The sequence below is a fragment of the Rhinatrema bivittatum genome, chromosome 8 (genome assembly GCF_901001135.1).
Source record: "Rhinatrema bivittatum chromosome 8, aRhiBiv1.1, whole genome shotgun sequence".
NCBI lineage: Eukaryota > Metazoa > Chordata > Amphibia > Gymnophiona > Rhinatrematidae > Rhinatrema > Rhinatrema bivittatum.
The window spans coordinates 232,017,509-232,036,363 of record NC_042622.1 but is presented as its reverse complement, the minus strand read 5'-3'; the positions used below and the strand labels follow the sequence as shown (position 1 = coordinate 232,036,363).

The 18,855-nt window shown below is 49.7% G+C and overlaps 1 protein-coding gene across 5 annotated transcripts in view; it reads left to right on the top strand.

The window, feature by feature from the left end:
- Positions 1 to 18,855, top strand: part of UNC13A (unc-13 homolog A) — a 219,887-nt gene that overhangs the window by 123,228 nt on the left and 77,804 nt on the right. For all 5 annotated transcript variants that reach the window (XM_029614005.1, XM_029614004.1, XM_029614006.1 and 2 more), the window contains 7 exons: positions 5,809 to 6,028; positions 7,620 to 7,847; positions 8,325 to 8,466; positions 10,904 to 11,073; positions 15,200 to 15,315; positions 16,689 to 16,852; positions 17,491 to 17,641. In XM_029614005.1, coding sequence (XP_029469865.1) covers positions 5,809 to 6,028; positions 7,620 to 7,847; positions 8,325 to 8,466; positions 10,904 to 11,073; positions 15,200 to 15,315; positions 16,689 to 16,852; positions 17,491 to 17,641 — 1,191 coding nt within the window. The remainder of the gene's footprint in view (positions 1 to 5,808; positions 6,029 to 7,619; positions 7,848 to 8,324; positions 8,467 to 10,903; positions 11,074 to 15,199; positions 15,316 to 16,688; positions 16,853 to 17,490; positions 17,642 to 18,855) is intronic.

Sequence of the window (18,855 nt, the reverse complement as noted above, 5' to 3'; positions counted from 1 at the left end):
TGGGCTCTAAACCAGATGCCAAAATGGATCCGGTGCTCCTGGGCCTCACGGGGCCGGCAGTGGTTTTTCCATTCCACTTCTCAGCGACCGACATCCTGTTCCGGGAATGGGATACCCCGGACTTGGGCCTGAAGGTCAGTAAAGCTATGGACAAGCTCTACCCGTTGCCAGAGGACGCGCTGGAGCTCCTTTGATTTCCCAGGGTGGATGCAGCGGTTTCCGCTGTGATGAAATGCTCCACAATTCCGGTCACGGGAGCTACGGCCCTACGAAATATCCAGGATAGGAAACTGGAGGTACAGCTTAAGAAGGTGTTTGAGGCTTCGGCCCTGGGGGTCCGCGCGGCTATTGGCAGTAACTTTGCGTTGAGAGCGGGCTTGCGCTGGGCTCAGGTGCTTCAGGCTAATGCTGGCCTATCGGGAGCAGAGTCGGCGCAGGCGGATCACCTGGAGGCGGTGATCGCGTATAGTGCGGATGCCATGCATGACCTTCTACGGACGTCGGCCAGGGCCATGGTCTCGGCGGTGTCAGCGCGCCGGCTTCTCTGGCTCAGAAGTTGGGCAGCGGATGGGTCCTCGAAGGCTCATCTAGGGTCCCTTCCGTTCAAAGGGAAGTTACTGTTCGGTAAGGAGTTGGACGACTTGATGCAGTCGCTCGGTGAGAACAGGGTTTTCAAGCTGCCTGAGGACAGGCACCGAAACCGGACGTCGTTCTCCGGTAGGGCCCGGTTCCGGGGGCCAAGAAAGTCCCGGCCGCAGAGATCATCGGGGCCCTCGTATCGGGTCGGCTCGGGATCCTCGAGGCCTCCGGCATGGTCTCAGTCTTTTCGTGGGAGAACGGGGAATGGACCAGAATAACCACGGACCAATGGGTCCTCGACGTGATAAGACACGGCTACGCTTTAGATTTTGCACGTAGCCCTGTGGACAAGTTTTTGATCTCGCCTTGCAAGGGGAGCAGCAAACAGGCGGCAGTCCGGGATACCCTGGATCGGCTAGAAGACCTAGGGGCGATAGTGCCCGTACCACAGGGGCAGCTCCGTCGAGGGCGGTACTCCATTTATTTCATCGTGCCAAAGAAGGAGGGTACTTTCAGACCCATACTCGACCTGAAAGGGGTCAACAAATGCCTTCGCGTTCCACGCTTCAAATTGGAGACGATTCGGTCGGTGGTCGCAGGGGTGCGTCCGGGCGCATTCCTGGCGCGTACCTTCACAACGGCATTCAGCCGGCCCATCAGCGGTTCCTGCGCTTCTGTATCCTGGGCAAGCACTATCAGTTCAAAGCGCTCCCCTTCGGCCTCGCCACCGCTCCAAGGACGTTTACGAAGGTCATGGTGGTGGTCGCCGCCGCGCTCCGACGGGAGGGATTACTGGTACATCCCTACCTAGACGATTGGCTCATCCGGGCCAAGACGGGAGTCCAATGCCGCCAGGCGGTCGACAGTCCTGCAACTCTTGCGCTCACTCGGTTGGGTGGTCAATCTGTCCAAGAGCCGACTGGTTCCCACCCAGCAGCTACAGTACCTGGGAGCACTGTTCGACACGAAGCAGGGCAGAGTGTTTCTGTCCCAGGAGCGGGTGTGCAAGCTTCAGGGTTAAGTGCACCGGTTGTTGGCCCTGCGGTGCCCTCAGGTCTGCGATCATCTGATGGTGTTGAGGTCGATGGCGTCCACGCTGGCATTGGTGCCCTGGGCTTTTGCACATCTACGGCCATTGCAATCCGCATTGCTCTCCCGCTGGCGGCCAGTGTCAGAGGATTTTCACCTGCCACTTCCCCTATCGGATCAGGCGAGGTCCAGCCTACTGTGGTGGCTCAGTTCCGACAATCTGAAGCGCGGAGTGTCCCTGATTATGCCCGCCTGGATGGTAGTCACAATGGATGCCAGTCTTTTCGGCTGGGGGGCGGTGTGCCTGGGACACTCGGTGCAAGGACAGTGGTCCAAGGCTCAGTCACAGTGGTCCATCAATTGCTTGGAGACCAGAGCGGTCTTACTGGCACTGCAGGCTTTTCTTCCATTGATCCGGGGGGAAAGCGGTCAGAGTATTGTCGGACAACGCGACCATGGTGGCGTACATCAATCGCCAAGGAGGAACAAGGAGCCGATCTGTCGCGGAGCAGACGCGGCAACTGATGATCTGGGCGGAGAGGAATCTCCGCAACTTCGCGGCGTCCCATATCGCCGGTGTGGACAATGTCCAAGCGGTTTTCCTCAGCCGACATCGCTTGGACCCGGGGGAATGGGAGCTGCCGGAGTTGGCTTACCACCTACTCTGCGAGAGGTGGGGAACGCCACGCATGGATCTGATGGCCACCGCTCAGAACGCCAAAGCCCGAGGTTCTTCAGTCGCAGGAGAGAAAGGGGAGCCGAAGGGGTGGATGCTCTGGTCCTCCCCTGGCCCACAAACGTGCTGCTGTACGTGTTTCCTCCTTGGCCCCTGATCGGGAAAAGTGCTTCGGCGCATAGAGATGCATCCCGCGGAGGTGATCATGGTGGCGCCCGAGTGGCCACAGCGTCCTTGGTTCGCGGATCTCCTGCAGCTGGCATGGGAGCCCCCTCTCCGGTTCCGGGGGGAGGCGGCGCTTCTACGTCAAGGGCCCGTCTGTTTGGAGGACGCGGATCACTTCGGTCTCGCGGCCTGGCTTTTGAGAGGAGACGCTTGAAGAATAAAGGGTATTCCGATGCGGTGGTAGCCACCTTGCTGAGTTCTAGAAAACGTTCTACGTCCTTCGCTTATGTTCGGGTTTGGACGGTATTCGAGGATTGGTGTAGAGCTCGGGAGGTGAATCCTGTGCTGCCATCCGTTACGGATGTTCTTGCGTTTCTTCAGGCTGGTCTCGCGAAAGGTCTGTCTTGCAGTACGCTCCAAGTCCAGGGGGCGGCGCTTGGTTGCCTCAGAGGTATGGTGCACAGGAGGTCTTTGGCGCAGCATCCGGATGTAGCGCGTTTCTTCGGGGTGCCAAGCATTTGAGGCCGCCATTACGTCAGCCTTGTCCTTCTTGGAATCTCAATTGCGTTCTTTCCGCTCTATGCGCGCCCCCGTTTGAACCCCTTAAGCGTGCGACGCTGAAGGATCTTACTCTCAAGACGGTGTTTTTTGGTAGCAATCGCGTCGGCAAGAAGGGTTTCAGAGTTACAGGCGTTATCTTGTAGGGAGCCTTTCTTACGCTTCTCTGAGGCGGGGGTATCATTACGGACGGTTCCCTCCTTCCTCCCGTAGGTGGTGTCAGCTTTTCATTTGAACCAGTCGGTTGAGCTGCCCGCTTTTCCGGAGGGGTAGCGTTCTGATCCTGAGGCTAGAATGTTGAAGAAGCTTGATGTCCGCAGAGTTCTGCTCCGTTATCTGGAAGTTACGAATCCTTTTTGGGTTTCGGACCATCTTTTTGTTTTGTGCTCGGGGCCAAAACGCGGTGGGGCAGCTTCCCGTACCACGATTGTGCGTTGGCTCAAGGAGCCCATTGCTTCTGCGTATATACTAAAAGGGAAGTCTGTTCCTGCGGGTCTTCGGGCTCACTCGACGCGAGCGCAAGCCGCCTCTTGGGCGGAGTCGTCTCACGTGTCTCCACAAGACATTTGCAGGGCAGCGACTTGGAAGTCTTTGCATACGTTTGCTAGGCACTACCGGCTGGATGTGCAGGGACTGGATTCTGGGGGATTTGGAGAGAGGGTTCTGCGAGCGGGACTCTCTGGTTCCCACCCTCGGTAATTCAGCTCTGGTACATCCCAGGTGTCTGGACTGATCCTGGTACGTACAGGGAAAGGAAATTTAGTTCTTACCTGATAATTTTCGTTCCTGTAGTACCAAGGATCAGTCCAGGGACCCGCCCACATATTCTGTGCTTGTTTTGTTTGAGGCGGAGAGTCCGCTCGGTTGGGGCTGTTCGGTATGTTTTTATTGCCTTTTGGTTGGACCTCTGGTTCTGGAAGTGCTGATCCAGTTGGGGGTTCTTTGAATCGGCCCGGGGGTTTTTGGGCAGTATAGTTAGTTAGTGGAGTTTTTCCATTTTGCTTTGACATTACGTAAGACTGACGAGCTGTGGGTGGCGCCTTACTATATTTATTTAACATTTTTTATATACCGAAATTCTAGCAACAATGTTGCTAATCATTTCGGTTTACATATAACATTGGAGTGACTAACATGTGTGTCTTACATGGAACAGGAAAATGAACTTGGAGAAAATTGAATAAATACTAATAACCAATAACATTAAAACAGCAACTATATGTAGGAGTGCCCGACAAGTGCCCGACAACTATATGTAGGAGTGCCCGACAAGTTTTGCTCTGTCTCCATCTGCTGGTGCGGAGTCACAACCCAGGTGTCTGGACTGATCCTTGGTACTACAGGAACGAAAATTATCAGGTAAGAACTCATTTTCCTTTCGCATACTTTTGTTGGCGCACCAGTCGCAAACAAAAGTACGCTGGATTTTAGTAGATAAGCGCGTAGCCGCTAAAATCCAGGAACGGCGCGCGCAAGGCTGCCGATTTTGAGCAGCCGGCTCGCATAAATCCGCCCGGATTTACGCGAGCAAGGCTTTTAAAATCCGCCCCTGATTGTGAGTCCCCTGGACGCAGATTTCCTGTTGCAGCAAAAAGCCCCCTGTAGTAATGCTGGGGAACCCTGGCAGCACCCAGGGGATTAATTCTTTCTCTAAGGCGTTGTCTCTCCACACAAAACAGGCTTTAGGAAAGGCACCCGACTGCCTTCTAACCGTTCACAACCTCCAGGGAGTAACTTGGGTGCTTTTATCTGGTGGGGCAGGGTGCAGTCCAGCCCCTTTTAGTCCAAAAGAGGAGGGGGTGATTCTCGGACGCTCCCATCGGCACCTCTGGATCTCTGAGAATGCTGCTGCTTCTTCAGCTCCTATAAAGGCAGGAAACTGTGTTCCCCACGCTCAGCCCTGCAGGACCTCTCTCTCCTCTCAGCAGCCAGGGAGATTCAAATTCAAAAAAGCCATCCTGCCCCCCCCCCCCCCCCCGTCCCATAGCTGGTGTTGAGATTCTACAGCTCCCATTGGTTCCTGGGAATCAGCTGACCCCCTTGTCCTCCCTGCAGCTGCCCCCTCCCCTCTCTGGTCATCTCTACAAGCTGTTACCCCTTTGGTGGTGGGTTCTGCAGGCAGCAGCTCAAAAGATATAAAATAAAGGTTTAGCTCCAGTTATTTATTTATTTGTTTTTCATTTAAACCCCTTGATTTTGTTTTCCCTGGCACCAAGGGGAGTTATCAGCAGGCCATCCCCGGGCTCAGTAAAATGTCTGAAGCAGTACCCAAAAGCCCACTTTGGCTTCCTGTCCCAGCATATAGTGTATGCTCAGGGGGAAAGGGAAGCACTTTTTGAGAACTGGGTCACATTTCCACTTTCTGTCCTTCAAGTTCTTAATCAGAAGGCGTGGCCTAGTACTTGAGGCATTCAACTTTCAATCTAGTAGGCTTCCTGGGATGCAAGTTCTAATTCTCCTCTATCTCCCCACTGTGCCCATTTCCTAACTATAATTTTGTACAGTCCATCTGCTGGATTTTGTCTTTCTGCCCGGCTGACTACCTGCATGTTTCTAAAATACCCAATTACTGAGCACATCAAGATCCCATTGAGAATGAAACTGCTACATAAATCTGATTTATTGTCACGTACAGCTGATGCATTCAACGTTTGTTTGTTTTTTTCCGTTTTCTGTCTATGGGAAAAATGTCTAGTACATAGGCCCCTTAATCAACTGTTGAGCCGAGGCTTTTAAAACTGATGTATCTTGCTATTTAGACATTAATAGGTCTGCCTATTCCCCCCTTCTCGCCTTTTTAGAAAAGCCATGTTTACAAGAAGACCCTTCAAGCCTTAATCTATCCCATCTCCTGTACAACCCCTCACAACTTTGAAGTGTGGACCGCCACCACACCTACCTACTGCTATGAATGTGAGGGTCTGCTGTGGGGCATCGCCCGCCAGGGCATGCGCTGTACAGAGTGTGGGGTGAAGTGTCACGAGAAGTGCCAGGACCTGCTCAACGCTGACTGCCTGCAAAGTAAGTGAGAATTTGCCGCATCCTGCTAGGATGTGGCGGGGGGAGGGGTAGATCAGTGTTGTGTGTTGCATTTCAGCTTTATTCCTCTCTTTCGCTATGTTCCTTCAGGGACTGATGATCTTGTAGGCGGGCTGTGTAGGTGCCCCCCCCCAGTTCATTTCAGATGCTGCCCAATTCTGACCGGAGAAGATCCTGGCCCCGGGTTTCCAATGCCAAAGCAAAGTGAGAGGTGGAGATGTGGATAAACCTGTAATCTATTCTGAGTAGCCCTGAAACATCCATTTGACCCAGTTTTAACTCTGCTTTGATATTGGCGTGCACCGTCCATTTTTGTGTCGCACCTTTCCCATTGTAACTTTGGATTCCCAGAGGCTGCCACCTTGGTCTTCTCCCCACCGCCAGCAGCCTCTGTGTTTAGTGGAATGTGTGAACCTCATGGTATTCTCAGCAGCTCATTGCCCAGACCCCGTGCCCTCTGATCATACAGAACATGAATGTAATCTGCTCTGAAGTGCCTGAAAAAGTGGAATAAAGTCCCAAGCTTGCCCACATTCTCTAAGTCTGCTGTCAGGTGCTTAAGTTCCTGGGACAGATGGACGGACACTGTCATCTCTCTTATTGTACCCTATATATGAGAATCCGACTCTGTCGGCTTATATGTTTTCTCCTATCTTTGAGGATTGGAGAGACAATGGTCTGATCTATGTCGCTCAATTATGGGATGAAGAGGGGTTTGTCACATATCAATCCCTCCGTGATGACTATGATGTCCCTCCCCATTCGCACGCTTCTTGCTTTCAGCTACAAGAGGTGTTGGGGAACAAATTTGATTTAACCAAGGCGTTACGTCCCTTGGACGGGCTAGAGTCCTTTATGAGCGATCCTGATGCTCGTAGGAAGGATATCTCTCTCCTGTACCTGGGAATTCTTCTCAGTAAACGTGGGATGGAAACAGTACATTCTTTGCTCGATGCGTGGAATCATGACTTACATTTGTCACTTGGTCAGAGGGCCTGGAAGGGTATCATGTCAAGCCAATTTATAGTCAAGCTTCTAAAAATTTGTAGTATGTACCCCATATGTGAACATATTTTGCATGTTCATTCCTAAGATGAAAGCATAAGTTCAGTGTCTGCAATATTTCTGACTTGCATTCTCCAGAAAGTGGCCACCGTGAATCTAGCAGCTAAAAGGAGCTGCCCTGCTGGATCCCTGCATACTATGAATTTTTAGAAGCTTGACTGTAAATTGGTTTGACATGATATGTACCTTCATCCTAAATGTTGTATGGTTTTTATAATGCGCATTCTGTCTGTGAGTGACATTTTTTCTTTGAGCTGTTGGGGAAATTTACTTGTCTACTTTTCTTGATGTATGCCTTGAAATTATTAATAATTAAAGAGTTTTTAAAAAAGGAAAAAGAGGAATAAAAATCAAATAAATAAATAAGTAAATTATGGGAGACCGATTATAAACCACGAGTCCTTTACGTCTTCCTGTTCTTGTGTGAAGAAGCTACCCAAGACTCTGGAGCCCATCTTCTATCCAGTTCTGTGGCTTATTTTTTCACCCTCCTCCTCCATCCCTCCAGGAGCAGCGGAGAAGAGCTCGAAGCATGGTGCAGAAGACCGGACCCACAACATCATCATGGTGCTGAAGGACCGGATGAAGATCAGGGAGCGCAACAAGCCAGAAATCTTTGAGCTGATCCAGGAGGTTTTTGGCGTGGTGAAAGCCGCGCATGCCCAGCAGATCAAGGCCGTCAAACAGAGCGTGCTCGATGGCACTTCCAATTGGTCAGCCAAGATCAGCATCACAGGTGGGCGTGGGCCTTGTAGGTTCCAGAAGTTCTAGCTTCCCAGCTCAGCGACTTCTATCAGATTTCATTCCTTGTATCATGCTTGACTCAAAGGTTGTTTCCAATTTTAAGCTTAAAACAGTTTTTCGGGTTTTTTTGGTAATTGTATGTCAGTGCTTGAAAAAGCTACATGAAATGAGAAAGGCATGGTTATGCTTGCTTTTGACTTATCTACGTTTTCTTTTTCTTTGTTTTTGTGTTTGTGTGAATTGGATTTTTATGTGGGTACAATGCTAATATGAATGTGTGTATATGGGAACGCATATGTGACTGTGTTTGTGAATGCTGATCTTTGCGCCTGTGTGATATGCGCATGCCTGAATTTATGAATATGGTACTTGATGTGCATTTACCGTGGCCGATGCGAACAAATGGGGTGGTACTGCTGGGGGGGGGGGGAATGCGATTGTGTATGACTGGCATATGTGCATGCTGCAGTCGTTTGTGCTCAGGGTCTGCAAGCCAAGGACAAAACCGGTTCCAGTGATCCATACGTTACCGTCCAGGTCGGGAAGACGAAAAAAAGGACCAAAACAATCTATGGGAACCTGAATCCAGTCTGGGAGGAGAATTTCCATTTGTAAGTGTCAAGATGAGTTGTGCAAGCTTTTCATTGTATCCCCTTGCCTTTGTCATCTGAGTCTTCCTTGGTGCCAACTCTTTCCTTCATGTTTGTCAACACTGATTTCAACAGGGCTACAGCAGGATTGACATCAATGTCAAATAAGCATAACAATGGCATTCCTTGGATACATATGCCCATAATCTTATTTATGCAATCTCCCAAAAAGTGAGATCTCTGTGCAGGACCAGACACAATAATATGTGCCAGGTTCTTTCTGATACCCACCTCACAACTGTGTGTCAGACAAGACTACTTTACGAGCTCACACAGGGCATCAGTATAAAGCTGACCTCCCTTAAACTCATGTTCTCTGTGATAAGTCTTATCCGGCTAACTTACATAGCTGGCTATGACTGAATATTGACCTCTGCGTGTCTTATTTGAAAGAGAGCATACAAATCTCTGTTATCTATACTAAAGCGCTCTTTTCTAATTTCTGAAAAGAATGTACTGTTTGGGTGACATTTGAACCCCTAAAATTGACCATTCGTCAAAAGCTCTTGAGTTAAGTCTTGGTTCAAAGGCCACATTACCCACTACTGGGAGGATAGGGGAACTCCTTGGAGATAGCTGAGGTTTTTCCTGAATGTCTTCCATGCCCAGTACAGGCTATTCTTCATGATCTCCATAGTACGTGGCCCTAATACGTTCTTCCTACACAAAGGACTATTGATAGCCAAAAAGGATAATGTTGCAATGGGTACAGTCTCAGACACCGGATTTGATGTTATGGAGGAACCAGATCCACAGAATCAGGATGATAAGAGTTGGTTGACAGTGAAAGAAGTAGGTTCAAAGAAGGTGCAATCTTTTTGGGGGGTTGGTTTTTGAAGGGTGGGGGTGTTGAGTTAATTTAGCTTGTAACATGCTTTGTTGTCTTGATGAGAAGTATGACATCAAATCTTATTAAATAAATATTTGGAACCCGATTATGGTTTGACACGTCAAGAACAAATTTTACATAGATAATTGACTGAAGTCAGTAGAATTTAAAAAACTAAAGTTTACAACTGCTATGTGTAAATTTAGTCTGGAGATAAATAGATATATCTGCTATTACTTTAAATGGGATTTAATGTACCTGATCTATATAGGAAATGGGGGTGGGGGGGGGGGGGGGGGCGGGATAAGAGAATAGAGTCGGGAGGGAATGGGGGATAAGTGGGTTATGATTAGTGTTTAATGAAATTGCATCCTTAAGACAGATTTGTTTAAGATATGTAATAAGATTGTAGCTTTCATTTAACACTGTGGATATGCATTGTAGCTGTGAGACTGCAAGTTATTTTGCAAGATTTAATAAAATATAATACAATTATTGTGGCCCATACTACCCACCACCCATTCCACACAAGTGAAGAAGTGCAATCTGAGACATCTTTGTGGCTGACCTTAGCAAGAGATGTTGCCTAGGGTCAGACCCTCTGCTGATGTTTCCAACGCCAGCTGATCTTAAACCTAAAGACAAAGCTAATGCCAGCGTTGTATGGGAAGCTTGCGTGTCCTGCGTCTGCAAAGAGCAAGGGTCAACAGCATGCACCCGCCACTAGCCGGCAGAGGAAATACAAATATAGTTATGGGCATAGGCCCATAAGAACCAAAAACGTGGGCCTGAAACATCTTTTGGTTAATTTATTTGGGGCCGGAATTAAAGCTGTCGCTTTTGGCTTCAAGGATCGCGTCTTTGAATTCTTGATCTGAATCTGTTCAGGAATTCTCAGTGTAGGCGTGTGAAGTTTTGGTCTTGACACCAGGGTGCTTGCCTAAATGAGTTGGGGGCGCCCATTGTACTATGGGGTCAATTTTCAAACTGCCCGCACTGATTTAAGGTTCCTCAGAAACTTTTTACCTGTGGTCTCTGCACCAGTTTTCAAAGGAAAAGTCCACCCATATTTTTTACCCTGAAGATTGCCAAAGGAAAAGGTACCGGACGAGATATTGCCCCTGCTTTTTTTTTTTTCTTTTTTTCCTGTGGATACTTTTTATGAGTATAAGTACGCACGTAGCTTTGAAAATCCCAAAGTATGCGCGCATGCGGTTCTCTCTTCCGACCAAACACCCCCAGCCCAGGATCGCCTTCACTGCAAGGCAGGTAACAGGACATTGCCTGTAACGTTAACCGCATACAGGGAGGGAGGTCTTCAGATCGGTGATTTATGTGGGTAAAAACCTTTCCGTTTGCGGAAACCTCTTTGAAAATTATCCTCTGGGTGACTAAGCTAGCCGCTGAGCGCACATCCGCACGCTTCTGAGCATTCACTCTGTCCAAAGAAGATGAAAACCTGAGGGGGGGGGGTGTCGCTCTGATGTGGGATATTTGTTGAACCCTTCCCCTCCCCCCTAATTTTTATTTTATTTTTATTTATTTATTTATTTATTTTAATTCTTACAGCGAGTGCCATAACTCCTCTGACCGGATCAAGGTCCGCGTCTGGGATGAGGACGACGACATCAAATCCCGCGTCAAGCAGCGCTTCAAGCGGGAGTCGGATGACTTCTTGGGTCAGACGATCATTGAAGTTCGGACGCTGAGCGGGGAAATGGATGTCTGGTATAACTTAGGTAAGCGAGACAGGGAGGAGCTTTGCGAGCGCGCAGAAACCTGGGGCCGCCGTGCTTGTGCCAGGAGTTTGCAAGCCTGAGAGAGGTTGCTCCAATTTTCTAGCCAGTGGCTTTGGCCCAGTGCGTGGCAAACCTAATACTTATACCTGGACCAGGCAGTTTATGTGCTAGGATTGCGGCATCATGGATATTTGTATATGCTTTATATGCACTTGGGCCAGAGCCTGGACTTAGGCCTAGGATGCCAAATACTTGGGCCAAAGAGGAGCCTGCTCCCACTGGTGCTGTTTAAAAGTGTCACTGGCAAGGAACTCGACCCCCACCCCCCCAATGATCCTGCCTATAAACTCCAAAATCTTAAATCTGGCCCTGCCCAGGCTTGATGTTGTTTAATCGGATGAACCAAACCTTTCTGCAAGTCAGTGGCTGGAAGAGAAGCCTCTCACCACTACCTCCAAAACTGAATTCAGTGCCCTCTCTTGCCTTCCAGCTGCTGCTGCCCCCTACTCCAGTCTGGGTACAAGGTGCATCAGCTCTGCGATGTGCAGGCATCGTGCCTACGCCAGACTGAAAAATCTAGCACCAAGGGACAAGCAGCGGTCTGAGTGTATATTTAACACACATAACTTGAGGACAGAGCATTTTTCTGGTTCGGCCAAATGTTTTGCAATCCAGGCAAAGAATCGGCTGACCATGGCACCGGACAGGCTGCGCTTCCGAGTGATTATCCATTTTCATTGCACAGGGGCTTAAGTCAAAAGCATTATTCTGCATAAAACATCCAGCGTGTATTTATGAAGATCAAAGCTTTTGCAGCAATTTTAAATTGAATTCTTCTTTCTGTAGAACTGTTAACATTTTTATGTGGCTGAAGGTGGGAGGTGACCCTTGCCCCTAATCTCTCCTGCAGCCCCACCCCCTGCAGGCACCTGAACCCCCTGGTCTGGGATTCACCTCCCCTATCCCTTCCTCCCCCACCCCCTGCCCGAAACCTGCTTTTCCTCTGTTTGGTGTCATCAGCCTTCCGCCTCTGGGCTCATTTCAGCATTGTTGCAGGCTAATTACCTGTCAGTTTATGGGAGAGCTGCTGTCAAGAAAATAGATTTCCCTGGATGGGGCTGGCAGAGCCACCTGTTCCGTTTCCTATAAATAATATTTATTCTTCACTTTTTCCCCCCTCTCTCTCCAGCTATCCCGCATGCTTGACGCTAATGATATGCCTTGTGTACTTAGAGTAATAAAGCTTTACCTTTTCAAGCGATAAGTCAGTGGGAAACCGAGGTTCCCCCCCTCATACGCACTTAACGATTCCGAGCGTGTAATTGCCGTGTTATTTCTGCTCCTGTTTAAAGCTCTTTCTGCAATGTTAATTCTCCCAGAGGGAAATCTGGAGGGAGAGGGAAGGAGTGGGTGGAGGAATGGGAGCTTATCGAGGTCCTATTATTAGTAAGTTTAGACAGGACAGCGGCCCTGTGGCTGGCCCACTCACTTTGAGAGCTGAAAGAGGAGCAGAATGGGAGGATGAAGACACAGGTTTGGAGGGGGGGGGGGGGGCAAGGGAGGGAGAGAAGCTCTTATCTAGGCCCCTGAGATCCGGGGTTTGTTTTGTTTTTTTTGGTTTGTTTGTTATTTTGAGTAAAATCCTTTTTACAAAACAAAATCGTTTGGGATCATTCAAGCTCCGACAGCCCACGGATATTTTGTGATGGGTTTGTTCTTCACTCTCCCCTTCCTCCATTCTTCAAAAAAAAAAAAAAAAGGGAGATTTTTACTAGGACTGCGCTTGGTAGGTGGCAGTTCCCAGGTCCTAAGGAACGGGCGAGTCGGTCCATAGCAGCCAACGTTTCAGCGACTTGGGAGGGGGAGGGGATGGACTCAGCCCAAATTGCCCCTTCCTGGACCCGGGGAAGGGGTTTTCTGAGTGCGGGGGCTGCTCAGACACACAGTGCCTGCCAGAGCTGGCAGCTACGGGGCAGTCTCCTGCTTCATTGCACCTCCCGCCCCAGTGCATTCTGGTACAGGGAGTCTTACCTGTCCTACTTCTCTGAGGAGGACTACAAATTCCCAAATTCACTTGGGGGGGGGGGGAGGTAGGGAGTAATAATAGAATGAACAAAAACAGTGCTATCCGTTACCTTTCAGATGCTCCGAGAATCCCTCATGAGTCAGCAGAACGCTGAGTCTGTTTCAGAAAAACCCGGTTTGCTTTCCCTCCCTGCTCCTTCATTGGGTCAGCTTCAGTGATCAAAGGGAAATGCGCCCCCACCCCTGCACATAACAATTGTTTCCCCCTCAGCATGGTTGAGGTGCTTTGTTTTTTTTTTTGTCCTAACCTTGGCACAAAAATAGCCATTGAAATCCTCTCATTTTGCTGGCTGCACAGCTCTGTCTCTTGTTGAAATGAGCAAACTTAAAAAAAAAAAAAAAAAAAAAAAAGCTTTTTTTTTTCCTGGGTGGGTTGGTGAAAGTCATGACCCTTTCCTGATCCTCTAAGCTGCACCAGTGTCTCTTCTCCTCCCAGCAAGCAGCCATCCAAGAGGGCAGGGAGGTGTTGGCAGGGAGACGGTTTCCTCAGTGCCGATCTCTCGGGGCTCCGCACTGTGAGGGGGGGTCACTGAGTGATGGAGAGAGAGTGTGTGGGGGGGGGGTCACTGAGTGATGGAGAGAGAGTGTGTGTGGGGGGGGTCACTGAGTGATGGAGAGAGAGTGTGTGTGGGGGGTCACTGAGTGATGGAGAGAGAGTGTGAGGGGGGTCACTGAGTGATGGAGAGAGAGTGTGTGGGGGGGTCACTGAGTGATGGAGAGAGAGAGTGTGGGGGGGGGTCACTGAGTGATGGAGAGATTGTGTGAGGGGGGTCACTGAGTGATGGAGAGATTGTGTGAGGGGGTCACTGAGTGATGGAGAGAGTGTGTGTGGGGGGGTCACTGAGTGATGGAGAGAGAGTGTGAGGGGGGTCACTGAGTGATGGAGAGAGAGTGTGAGGGGGGTCACTGAGTGATGGAGAGAGAGTGTGTTGGGGGGGTCACTGAGTAATGGAGAGAGTGTGTTGGGGGGGTCACTGAGTGATGGAGAGAGAGTGTGTTGGGGGGGTCACTGAGTGATGGAGAGAGAGTGTGAGGGGGTCACTGAGTGATGGAGAGAGAGTGTGTGTGGGGGGTCACTGAGTGATGGAGAGAGAGTGTGAGGGGGGTCACTGAGTGATGGAGAGAGAGTGTGTGGGGGGGTCACTGAGTGATGGAGAGAGAGAGTGTGGGGGGGGGGTCACTGAGTGATGGAGAGAGAGTGTGAGGGGGGGTCACTGAGTGATGGAGAGATTGTGTGAGGGGGGTCACTGAGTGATGGAGAGATTGTGTGAGGGGGTCACTGAGTGATGGAGAGAGTGTGTGTGGGGGGGTCACTGAGTGATGGAGAGAGAGTGTGAGGGGGGCACTGAGTGATGGAGAGAGAGTGTGTGGGGGGTCACTGAGTGATGGAGAGAGAGTGTGAGGGGGGGTCACTGAGTGATGGAGAGAGAGTGTGTTGGGGGGGTCACTGAGTAAAGGAGAGAGTGTGTTGGGGGGGGTCACTGAGTGATGGAGAGAGAGTGTGTTGGGGGGTCACTGAGTGATGGAGAGAGAGTGTGAGGGGGTCACTGAGTGATGGAGAGAGAGTGTGTGTGGGGGGTCACTGAGTGATGGAGAGAGAGTGTGAGGGGGGGTCACTGAGTGATGGAGAGAGAGTGTGAGGGGGGTCACTGAGTGATGGAGAGAGAGTGTGAGGGGGGTCACAGTGATGGAGAGAGAGTGTGTGTGGGGGGTCACTGAGTGATGGAGAGAGAGTGTGTGTGGGGGGTCACTGAGTGATGGAGAGAGAGTGTGAGGGGGGGTCACTGAGTGATGGAGAGAGAGTGTGGGGGGGTCACTGAGTGATGGAGAGAGAGTGTGTGGGGGGGGGGGTCACTGAGTGATGGAGAGAGAGAGTGTGTGTGGGACAGTGACCGAGAACCTTCCCCGAGTCCTGAACCTGACGCTCTCCGCAGGTTTCAGACAGGCCTCTCTTGCTTTCTGCATCTTTTGTTCTCTGCTCTGTTTTCAAATTGCCTTTTGAAAAATGAAATGATTCTGTCTCGTTGCCACCTCCCTTCAGATAAGCGGACGGATAAATCGGCCGTGTCTGGCGCCATCCGATTGCACATCAGCGTGGAGATAAAGGGGGAGGAGAAGGTGGCACCGTACCACGTCCAGTACACCTGTTTACATGAGGTAGGTGGCTCTGTTGTTACTCCCCCTCCCTTGAGGAGCTGGTGCAGAAGAAAACAGCGCTCTCTGCATCATGGTTCTTGCTGTCCGGCATCTTCCATGCCAGATTTGGGATTGAAACATGGAATGTGATGCCCGATGAGGATGCCCATGTAGCCTGCCCGGGTATCATTCCTGGTGTAATCTCATAGGACTGCAGTTTTTATCGCTGGCTTTCCTTTCTCTTCTACACAGCTAGGCTTCCTCTGTGCTTAGATGTATAATAACACCAAGCATCTGGTTATTTGGTACTTGGTGTTATTGTGTCCCTCCCCTGAGGGAGGTTAATAGATGAGCCAAACTCTACTGCAAGACAGAGGCCGGAGGAAAAGTCTCCCGTCCCTCCCCACCCCCCACACACACTGCCTCCAAAACTGAATTCAGTGCCCTCTCGGGCCTTCCATCTGCTGTTGCCTCACTCCAGTCTGGGTCACCTTGCAGCTGGGTACAAGGGGCATCAGCTCTGTGATGTGTAGGTACCATGCCGATGCCGGAGCACCAAGAGACAAGTCCCAGGCTTTCTTGAATTCTGTTTTTTTTTGGGGGGGGGTTGTCTCTGCCGCTTCCATTATGAGATTGTTCCATGCATCCACTCCCCTGTTTGTGAAGATCTGGCGCTCATAGGCACCCTGGGGAAAGGGACATTGGAGAGCTGGGGGGGGGGGGGGAGGGTGATTCCAGGTGGCCCCTGCCCGTGTCCTCCCCCATTTGCCCACCCTTTCTCCCCTGGATCCTCTCCTTATCTCTAGCCCTCTTCAGCAACAGAAAGATGATTAGCATGGGGCCTGTGAGCCAGTGCACACTCTCAGGCCCTGCAATGATTCTGCCCCCTCTCCCTCTGCACAGAATTCCTATTACTCAGGAACCTGTAGAAAACGAGAGGGGTTGCCAGTGCAGGGCATAGGAGCATGCACGAGTTTACAGGCCTCATGCTGCTCGGCGTTCTGCCATGGGCGAGACACCACCTGCATCCGCTGCCTTTGTAATCCGAGCTGCACCAGGCTCACGTAGCAATTGCTATGTTGTCTATCTAAAAATCTGGGCCTGTAAAATGGCATCGTTCTTCACAAAGCATTAGAGAGGAAAAACAAAGCATCAGTTTTTTCAGGGCTCAATAAAATGACCTATCCTAAAATTTGCATAAATGCTTCCCTCAAAACTTGAGTGCATCTGGCAAAGTTTGGAAGCAGGAGATGGGGAGGAAAGGATAAAAGGAGAGGGACACTCAAACTGAGGGAGGAAGAATGGCAGCGAAGGTTTTGCAGAAGAGAGAATGTCTTTCCTTTTTAACACACAACACTGACCCCCCCCTTCTGTTTTCTTTTGATCTGATTCAGAACTTGTTCCACTTCCTTACGGACGTGCAAAACAACGGTGTGGTGAAGATCCCAGACGCAAAGGGAGATGATGCCTGGAAGGTGTACTTTGATGAAACCGCCCAGGAGATAGTGGATGAGTTTGCAATGAGATACGGAGTAGAGTCCATCTACCAGGCCATGACGTAAGAGCAGGGCACCGGCTTTCAGGGAAATGATGAGATGGAAGAACAAAGTGGATGGATGGTAGGGAGGCGATGGATGGATGAGTGAGTGGAAATGATGAGTGAAAGGTAAGTAAAGGTTAGATGAAAAGGAAGGACAGATGAATGAGGATGGGTGGGTGTGTGATGGACAAGACATATATAGGTGGGAGAGAGGGAACAACGGATTGGAAGATGCAATTGAGAAATGAATGGGAGGGATGGACTCCACCCAGCAGCACAGGAGCTCTGACTGGTAAGGGATGAGCAATCTGTGACTTTTGCAGAAGTTCAAAACAATGAGGATAATAAGGGACGACTGTAGAAGCCTGTACTTGGAGAGGGGTTCTGCAAAACGATTACTTGTGCAGATGGAGTAGTAGCAGACTTCAATCAGCTGCCAGTCACAGCAGGGCTTCTGCCTTATCTGTTGCTTCCTTGGATTCCTGAATGTAATGGTTGAGTGCCGATTGTGAAAGCAAACCGTGTGACAGCTGTTCAGAATCCCCCTTCCTTTTCCCCTTTTCAATCTGTCCATAAATATTTTCGTTTCTCCTGACATTTTCAAGAGTATTCATTGCTGCCCTTTTTTTTTTTTTTCCCCCAAAAAATAATTTCAGCCACTTCGCCTGCTTGTCTTCTAAGTACATGTGCCCTGGGGTGCCTGCAGTGATGAGCACCCTTCTGGCCAATATCAACGCTTACTATGCCCACACTACTGCCTCCACCAACGTGTCTGCCTCGGATCGCTTTTCTGCTTCCAATTTTGGGGTAAGGCTTTTTGGAGAAAGACCGTGTAGGTGCGCGGTGGAGGCTGATGTGGCAAGCCAGAGTGAACTCTGTTCAAGGCTGGCCACAGCACTAGCCCTGCGGAGGATGGGATGGGCAGGTTGGGGTTTGGTGGGAGGGCCTAGCACTGTTTCGGGAGAAGACTCTCACTGCGCTGAAATTTGGATTTTATTCCTCCCTCATTTCTAGAGTGCCTCTGAAGCCCCTGGCTCTGTTTTTTTGGGGGGTTTTTTTTTGTAAGCAGCAGTCCCTGCTGCGTCATTTTTAGGAAGAAACTTCCAGGAGGCCCAAGACTTGCGTTCTACTTCATTGTTCATTACTTTGATTTGTGTAGGTGGTGATTATGCAAGAGGACTAGAAGTCCACCATCCAGCCTGATTTCTTAACAGCTCTCTGTATCTGGTAATCTAGGGGAAGGGAAAAAAAAACCCCCACTGTGCATCAGTAGACAAGTTTGCAATTATGGAAAAAAATGTCTTCCTGATCCCGGGTTTGACAACTGTGTTAAAACTTCCTAGAGTCGGCACTTTTTTCTGGATAAATGAATCATGCTACCCACTCATAGCTTTTTCCTCTTAAAACGTTGACTGGTTCACCTTTGGATCAATCAGGTTTCAGAAGTGTTCAGGTTTCACTACATTTTCAAATGATTTCACTGAAAGGGAGTCTCGAGGTTGGAGCCTTCTAATTCTAAGGCGGGGGATACACTTGATGAATTATTGGCATGGGTAGCTTATCTAACAAAAAAAACCCCCAAAACATAGCAACAAAAACTGATTTTCAACACTCCAGTGAACAGTTTACTTAGCCAACTTGGTTTTGATCAGCCAAGTTCCACGCATTTGCAGCTGAAAATGTTCTCAAATTTAACCAACCAAATTCTGGCCAGCTGGATTTAGGCCTGCATTTGGCTGCTTGGGGTTAGGTGGATAACTCTTCTCCCTAATGCATCCCACTTTGAGTGACTAAATCTTGCCTCATAGTAAAACTAGATAGATATAGCTGCTTAGCAGAGAGAATTTCTCGCCCTCCTCCTGTCCACAGGATCTAGCCATCTAACTACTGAAAACCTGGCCTGTAGTAGATAAGGACCAGTTGGCCCATCTACTTTGCTCAGCTGTCTTACTCTCTGGTTCTCTACCACTTTGGGTACTTTAATTTAATATATTGACTTTTCTGGGCCTCAAGACTTCTCC